The following is an 8,531-nucleotide window of genomic DNA, read 5'->3' on the forward strand; positions in this document are numbered from 1 at the left end:
TCCTGTGCTCTAGGGTAGAGAATTAAATGGTTTTTTACTCTCAAAAGATTAGGCCCATGTCTCTCAAATCTGACCTGCGCATGGGTTTTCTTTGGTCCACACTGTTTTAAATGGAATCAATGGCCATATTTAAATGCATGGTTATTATCATGAGAATCTAGGTTTCAGGTTTCTTTGGAAAAGTCTGGCAATATGGGGCTGGCATCTCTCAAGAAAACAATTGGCTAAGGTTGAACAGATACCTAATATCTCTGATGTGTTACAGCCCCATCACTCCGTATTGGTCCTGGCGCTGATTTCCAAGGGCCAGCTACTGTTTATCACCTTCTTCCTGATCTGCTTTAAACTTATATTGCTTGCATCTCCAAGATGCTTTCTTCCATCTTCTCACCTGGAAGAAAAAGTTTGCCAAGGATCAGGACGATAGATGGTGGTGTGGCTCTGTGAGTGTTGGGGACCTCTGACCCTCTGCACTGATCAAGAGGGGACAGGTCTTCTGAAAGTGCATGGGCGTGTGCACGTCCCAGAAACTCTGGCAGGGCTGGGCTCAGAGGGACAGACTGCTCAAGACTGTGGAGCTGCCCCATCTGAATGGGGCACATGGGCTCGCACAGGACAGATGGCAGAGATGCTTCCTCTGTTTTCCTGAGTTGCTAAACTCTTGATTATTTTAGGGAAGACCGCAAAGGAGAGGATAGGTGAAGGTCCTGGAAAATGACACGGGATTGGAGTTTAGCTGCAGGTAGCTTTAATTAGAAAAAGGAAGAGATGTTACGTTGTACATGAGTTTTGTCCCATATGGTTAGGTAATACAAAGTAGTCAGTTGCTCCTTGTGTGATGGATGGGAATTTGCCTTATAAAACACTCATAATACTTTTCCCAATGATCTGGTCACCAAATTCCTTCCTTCATTCCTTTATCTATTCATGTATCTGTTCATCAGATACTGGAGAACCCACTCTGGTCATGGTATGGAGATGTATGAGAGTGAACAAGGGAACAGTCCCAAGCTCTTCTAATTCTCAGTAGTGATGTGGATGAGGGATAGGGGACTGGAGTGGGAAGGACATTACTTGGGAGCAAGAAGTTTGGGGTCTTAGTTCTATTACTATCCTTCAGATGCTGGGCACTTTTGGGCCAACTGCTTAACCTTTCTGGGCTACACTGCCATTTCTAAAAGAAGGCTAATCTTTAATTTCTTATTAACTTCCAAAAAACTTCACTGAAGAAAAGAGACGTACACATCTGTAAAGAAATTCAGATTTCCTTGTTGTGAAGCTATAGCTAGTTTCTTTATTAGGCTTTGGCTTTTCTTCATGTATTTGATTTCCAGAAATGAAAGTAGAAATACATTTCATTTTGCTCCTATGTATTTACTCACTACAATTTCATAGATAAGGAATACATGAAAATGTTTTTGCAGCTTCAGCTGTTGGAAGAGGAGGCCAGTGCCATTCTGTTAAAAGCAGTTTCCTGTTTCTGAGTTTTTGATTTTCTGTGGAAACCCAAAGGTGAATGAAAGCCTCAAAGAAGACGAGACTTGCAAGAATGCTCTGCAGTTGGGGTAATGGGTTTATTATATCTATACATAAGTAAGCATTTATAGGTAGTTTGTCAAAAATGAAGGACAAGGTAACAAAAACGACTTTAGCGTGAAAACATGATAGCTACAACAGACCAACACAGGGCTTAAAAGATACTCAAAAAAACACAGCACCTGAAAGGACAGTTTTCAGGTTGTATAGTTAGTTATCCAGACAATAAAGTCAACTATCCAATGCAGGCAGCACGCATGATGAATGGAGCAGCAGCCACGAGGCAGTCTCTCACCGGGGTGCAGAGGGGAGCTTGCCGGGGCCGGGGGTCACTGAAGGGAGAGGGCATTAAAATCGCATAAATCCCCCATATCTTTTCTCCATTTCGGGAACTTCTTTGGAGTAACTTTCACCTTCCTCGTCGGAGGGCAGGGAATCAGCAAAGCGCTTCAGGAAGCCGCCGTACCGTTTCTGGTAGTCCATCCACCACTCTGGGCGGCCCACCCTTCTCATGAAGCCCCCGTAGCGCTTCTGCAGCTCTTTGGCTTCATCCTCCAGTTGGGGGCTTCTCTTGAAGCCTCTCATGAAACCCCCATACCTCTTGCTCACCTCTCCGTCGTCGCCGCCCTCTGGGTGGTGGCCGCTCTCGCGGTGCTCCCCTGCCCCCAGCAGCTCCTTCAGCAGGTCTGAGGAATTGGCCATGCTGTCGTCTTCCTCTGTGTCCTTCTTCATGAATCCCCCATATCTCTTGGCGAGGATCTCCCCTCCATTTGCCTCCTCTTCTGGCTCTAGAGGATAAAGCTCATCCATTTTCTTCATGAAGCCTCCATACCTTTTCATGAAGCCCCCGTACTTCTTGGCTAGCAAATGGCCCTCCTCCTGCTTGCTGCCTTCTCGGAGGGCGTTGGTGCCCTCTTGAGGAAGCCCTACTTTGGACAGCTGCAGGAGCTCCTTGCAGGCTTCCCACGTCTTGAGAGAGGGGAATTTTCCTTCACATTCCAGTGTGCAAGCCTGGGAAAAGAATTCCATTTAATGATAAGAATAATAAAAAAAGGCTTTTCTGATTTCACTAAGTAAACACATTTTTTGTGGACCACAATATTCTAGCTTTGGTGAGGACACTCCCATTTAATAAAGTAATCTCCACTTTCGTATTACAAGTTTTTTTGTCATTCAGAACAGGCAAACCAGAGGAAAATTGAAAGGGGCAATTGTGGAGAATTAATTGAATCAAATTAGAATTTTTCTTTGAATTTTCACAGGCTGTGTATATATACACTCTGCCATTTCAATATAGTGGAAGGTTTTTTTCTACCTGATTTTAACCTAGATTGGCTGCCTGCATGATCTAATTTCACTGGATAATTTTCCCCTGTTGATTTAATTTTGTTTGAACTTTTTCTAACCAAAAGGGAGAAATTCTTTACTGAATCAGAGACATTCCCCCAAATTCCTTTTATTTTCTTGTCTTAGAGATAAAATCAATATTAATAATATAAGGTTTACTTTCTTGTGTTAATATTTTACCTGGAATGATATTCAAAATTCTTGCAAACATTTTCAGTCTTTAAAGAAAAACAACAATTTCAAAATAAGTTTGAAAAGAAACACATTATAAAAACCCAATTTAAATCCTTTGAGTTATTTGCATTATGACATATTGATTTACCGAAAGTGGAGAGATTTTTCTGTTTTCACCCTTTTGATTGATTAAACAGACTTAATAATTTTGAACCAAATGTTTATAATGATGAGGTCTGATATGAAATTATACATGTTTGAATGTTCAAATTATTAATGTTTCTTTTCTTAAAATTTAGTTAGTAGTGTAAAGTATTTTCCAATGGCAATCACATAGAAATTTTCCATATACAATTCCTACCTTTTTATTATACAATAATTCTAATCATTGTAAGATTTAAGCTATATGTTCTAAAAATCTTGTTAAGTTTCTCTTCTATTCAACGGATCACTTGAATATGAAAAAAAGAGGACTAATTTACCTAAATGTTTAGAAAATTCCTATGATATTTCTGAGCATTTCAGCATTTTTTCTAGTCCTCTGAAGTCTACTTATATAACCCAGGTTACTGACCCTTGATTTAGAAAAACCCCTCTTGGAATTAAAAAATATATTGGTATATTCATTGGTATAAAATACACACAAATTATTTTCACAATGGAATGAAGTATCTTATTAGTGCAACAAAATTCTCTAGGGGTACATATTTAACTAGCTCCTAATGATTGAGCTTTGTGTCTAAGAAAATTAAAAATATGTATACATAAAAATCTAAAATGATCTAATTAAAGTGATCCTGTTTTATTCCTGATATCTAGTCAAGAAATCAAAACATCATTAAAAACTTAAGATGTTCAGGTGTCAGTAACATTCCCATTATAAAATGAAATTTGAATGATCTTTTTGTCAAAAATTAAAGTTGCATTTTTTGTATACTATTATCAAAAGGCTTTTTAATGGGATTCCTTAAAAGAAAAAAGACAAATAATCAGAATAATACATTCACACAAAAGAAATTATGTTAATTTATATGCTCCTTCATATATCTATGCAATTTTTTAGTATTTATCACACTCTTTCTTATGGTCAAGATCATATTAGATGATAATTCAATTTGGACATTAGTTACGGTATACCTGCTTATCTTTGTATCTGCCAGAGAACCAAGCACAAATGTCTTTCACAGGATAGACCCTCAATAAATATGTGTTAATGTTGATTTTACCACCTAGTTTTGGTAGGCAACCTCATTTTTCATGTCTTTTCCCTCTGAGTTTAAATTCCAGAACTGTTGTATTCTAACAACATAGTAATTAACAAGGCCTTTGCTACAGAGAAAATAGCAACCCTGAATGTAATCCCCAATACAAAATAAATCAGTTAAACCAAAAGCAAATCCAAAAAAAATTGCTAACCCCTAATTAAGATGCAACATTTTTCTCATTTTAATTTATATTTTAATATAAAGCTCTAATATGTGTCTTCCCTTTAAGACAATGTTAGCACATGCACATATTAAATGAAGTGGATCAGGTAATTCAAATGAAACAAACCAATATTTAACCTGAAATATATGCCTTGGATTTTGTGGAATCCTTTCCTTAATTTCCACTCCTATTTCATGCATTTAATTAACAAAAAGTCTTCAAAGGTTTAAGTGAGGATTAACTCCTTGGATTAACACATTATTCTCTACTGAGCTTTTAAAATTATCACCAAATTTCAACACATTGAGAAGACAGGGTCAAAGAATCACTGGGGGAGCTAGTTGAAATGAAGCTTCCTGGGTCCAAACTCAGAGACTGATTCAGTAGAGCACTGGGGGTGATTCAGAAGCACATGGACTATGATTAGAACGAGAGTTCTTTTGTCCTCATCATTTTTTCCACTAAGCCCCTGGCGTGTAGGTTATCTTTGCATTGTTGCCACCTCTTTGGACCCCGGCCACCTCTCCTGTGCCTTTTTCATAGCCAGATTAAACTGATGGCTTAGTAGGTATCATAAAAGTACATTCAAGACAAGATAGAACTTGAATGCCAGCATCCCTTGCCTGTGTTACAGTTGCTCACCTCTGTCTCCTGTCGACCACTGTGTGTCCCCTTGGCTTCTCTTGGCCCTTCCCCATCCCTTTGCTCTTTTCTATGGACAGGTGAGGGGAAGGGCCTGAGGGACCTGAGGTTAAAAGGGCTAGAGAAATGACATCTGAAGAAAGGTGATGAAATATCACTAGTACAAAATAACAGCATTATTTGCGGGAAGATGGGAGGAGGGTTGTGTGTGGAAGGAGCCTTGTTGGTGTATATTAGGAGCTGGGTGACAGCACCTTTCTTAGGACAGCTGAGGCGACAACCCAGTGCTCCCCAGGATGTTAAAGAGCACATCTCGGGGCTCTCGTATCCTCAGGGTTAAAACAAACTTGATTTGTGTGGAGACATCGCCGCCCTTACCAGTGTCTAGATAGTCGGAGGTCCCTGAAGCTGAGAGCTAGGGCGGGACCTTGTCAGCGTTTCGGGGGAACAATCAGGACACCTGCGTCACCAGGGGCGCGCGCCGCGGCGGTGCGGCCCGAATGTGACCAGGGCACGCGGGGTGCGGCGGTGGGCCCCGGCTGCCTGCGGGCGGTGGCCGCCACCAGCTCTCCTGCCGCGCGTCACACTCACCAGGGGGTTGATGTCGGTTGGGCGCGCCAGGCGGTAGCTGCACGTCGCGCAGTCCTGGCTGCATTCTGCCTGCACGGTAGCCAGGAGCCCGGGGACGAGCGCCAGCACCCAAGAGCAGAGTCTCAGCAACCGCGCCATGGGCTGCGGGGAGAGAGGGGCGCAAACTCCGAGCCTGTCCCGGGGGAAAGCGGGTCCGTCGGAGGGACCCCTGGCCAGGACAAGCCCCGCTGGGGGCTTGCCGACCAAGAGCCCTTCCTGGGCTCCCGGCCGGCGGCCGACGCTGTTCCCAGAGGCTCAGGGGAAAACTCAGATCGCCTCGCGCTTCCCAGGTTGGCACTGTCGCCTCGAGCCCGGAGCTGCACGGAGTCCTGGCTCCCTTTTTGGATGGCTGCTCCCGGGGCAGGATTCTGGAGGGACCACCCAAGACCGCATGAGAGAGCGAGCGGGAGTCTGGGGAGCTGCAACATTGACCCGGCTCCCAAACGGGGACAGGAAGAAAGTTGGGGAACCCCATGCAATGAAACGCAGAATAAAGTAGAGCAGTCAGATGGCCCCAAACTCACGCAGCAAAGACGGGCTTTGGGTAATTTCACTCACGCTGACGCTGTTCGGCTGATGCGGACTGGTGTGAGAAAGCGGGTCTCAGGAGAGACACTAGAAGGAAGAGGAGGAGAAGGCAGGTGTGAGCAGGTCGGGCGTCGGGGAGAAGCGGCCGCGGGCAGCGGGCGGGTGCCGGCCTCACCGTCGCGGTTCTCAGCGTCGCCGGGGGGCCGGGGTCTGGACTGCAGGGCTCCGAGCGCCTGCCTGGCCTTGCCTCTCTGTACCGGGGCTGGCAGCTACTGGAGCCACTTTATAATTAGCCCCAAACCCAAGGAGGCGAGCGCGCCCCAATCGCCGGCGGGCTGCAGCTGACGCAGGCCCTACGCCAGCCCCGCGCCGCCGCCTCCGCGGGAGGGTCGGTCCCGGCCGCCGCCCGCGCGGCTCCTCGTCCCCTGGGGGGCGGGGGGGGACGCTTGGTGGCTCACTGCACGGCCGGGTGACAAACCAAGGCACTTGGGATATTTGGGGAGAGTGGGATGAGATCAAGTTCCCCTGCGCAAGGTCGCGGAAATCTCACTCCCTGGGGTGCGGGCTCCAGGGAGGAGCCAAGGTGGAGGCGCTAGGAGGGGCAGGTGGACGTTCTTAGACCTCCGGAATGCGGGGGAGACCCTGCTCCTTCTTCGCCTCCTCGCGGGTGCCCCGCGGTCGCGGTGGGCACCAAGCGCAGCGTCCCGAATGTCATTTACCCACTCGTCTGCCCCGGCACGGGACTCCCGTTTCCTTGCCTCTGCGTCATCAGGAGCACAGTAGGCGCTTAATTAATGGTTAAAGGAACGAATATTTGAAACTTTCCGGGAATCTTAACATCTCTGGACTGAGTTTTCCCCTTTCGCGTTAGGGAGACCCTTTGCCAGGCGTGGAAGCAGGTAAAACTGAAGCTTCTGGAACGACGTTTCCCTGGGGACCGCACACCGTTCAGCCGCCGTGGGAGGGGACTTCAGCCAGCTCCCAGGCAGGTTTTCAAGTCGGGGACCCACGGCCTCAGGCGTTCTGCCCAGGGTGTCCTGAGGGTGTTTGACAGCACCTGTCAGCGCACCAGGACTGTAGAAGGAAGGAGCCATAAGGGACTCGGTACCTAGAAAGTCCGAAGCTTGGGGCGCGCGCGGCCTCTTGGCAGGGAAGGGGCCGGGAGCCAACGGAAGAGGCTGGGATTCAGATCCAGTTCTACGGGAAGATTGCCAAGAGGAAGTTATTTACTTTGTCTATGACCTTAGTTTTCCCATTTGGAAAATAACGGAAAGAGGTAATTCATAGGGCTCCCGAGAAACGAAAATGAAATAATGGTCGAAAGATTTAGCTTTATACCTGGCACTGATGAAGCCCTAAAAAACCTGTTTCTAATCATTTGTCATTCATTGTCTAGCCTATCATACATCTCTTATTTATTGATACATCCATCTATGTCTGTCCTCTCTCTTCTGGCCCTAGAGAGAAAGCACAAACAGTCTCAGAGCCCATAAATAGAGAAAACATCTCTGGGTTTCCTGACCATAGGCCCCATCCGCAGAGGACAGGACATCACTTCAACCTTCGCGGGGACCCAAAGGCCGCAGGGCTCCCGCAAGCTCGGGCCGCGCTGCATCTTGCATTTGGTCGCTAGAGGGCAGCGCTCTCCTCCGTAGGTTTGGAGGGTGCAGGACTGGTCTCCCTCAATCGGTTCCCTCCGCCCGCCCGCGTGGCCGCGTAGCTGCACTGGCGCCCGCCTGTCTTCCTGGGGCCGCGGAAGCGGAGCGCTGGGGTGCGGAGGCAGGACGCCCGGCAGAGCCCTAAGAAACCAGCATAGACGTCTTGCCACAAAAACGCAAGGTCTCTTCCTTTTGACAATTTAGGCTCTTAACTTGGGGGCTGCTTACCCTCTTCCCAGAGGAAAGGAAAGGTGAGCTTACATGTGTAAATACGATTTCCCCTTGTGGCCCGGGCTTTGTATAAAGGCAGCCAGCTGCACTGCAGCCCTCTGTAAAGAAATGCATGAACAAATCCTGCCTGCAACGAAGAAAATTTGCTGTGTCTGAGCACTGGCATAACCGGGATCACTGGAGAACTTTAAACACGTCATCAGAGGCAAAAGCCTGGGCCGTGTGTGTGTGTAGTGACTGCTAGACATAGTCCTCCCTTAGGGTACACAGTGGTGGACACAGAAAGTCCCCTTAAATTGTTGGTCAGATAGAAGCTTAAGGCGGAAATGGGCCTTGGGAATAATTTATTCTAACTTT

The 8,531-nt window shown here is 46.6% G+C and overlaps 1 protein-coding gene across 1 annotated transcript; it reads right to left on the minus strand.

Moving 5' to 3' along the window:
* Nucleotides 1–1,555: 1,555 nt before the first annotated feature.
* On the minus strand, nt 1,556–6,673 carry PENK (proenkephalin). Its single transcript, XM_036878944.2, has 4 exons — nt 6,461–6,673; nt 6,316–6,372; nt 5,719–5,859; nt 1,556–2,547 (listed from the first exon to the last, which is right to left on the minus strand). The coding sequence occupies exons 3-4, from the start codon at nt 5,854–5,856 to the stop codon at nt 1,885–1,887; spliced, it is 801 nt and encodes a 266-aa protein (XP_036734839.2). The 5' UTR covers nt 5,857–5,859; nt 6,316–6,372; nt 6,461–6,673; the 3' UTR covers nt 1,556–1,884.
* Nucleotides 6,674–8,531: the final 1,858 nt, after the last annotated feature.

Source organism: Manis pentadactyla, chromosome 3 (assembly GCF_030020395.1).
Source record: "Manis pentadactyla isolate mManPen7 chromosome 3, mManPen7.hap1, whole genome shotgun sequence".
NCBI classification, from domain to species: domain Eukaryota; kingdom Metazoa; phylum Chordata; class Mammalia; order Pholidota; family Manidae; genus Manis; species Manis pentadactyla.

Bases quoted from the DNA above. Each gene is read 5' to 3' on its own strand.
- PENK (XM_036878944.2), bottom strand. From the start codon at position 5,856: ATGGCGCGGTTGCTGAGACTCTGCTCTTGGGTGCTGGCGCTCGTCCCC. The intron at 2,548-5,718 runs GTGAGTGTGACG...TTCTTTTCCCAG, and splicing joins CAACCGACATCAACCCCCTG to GCTTGCACACTGGAATGTGA.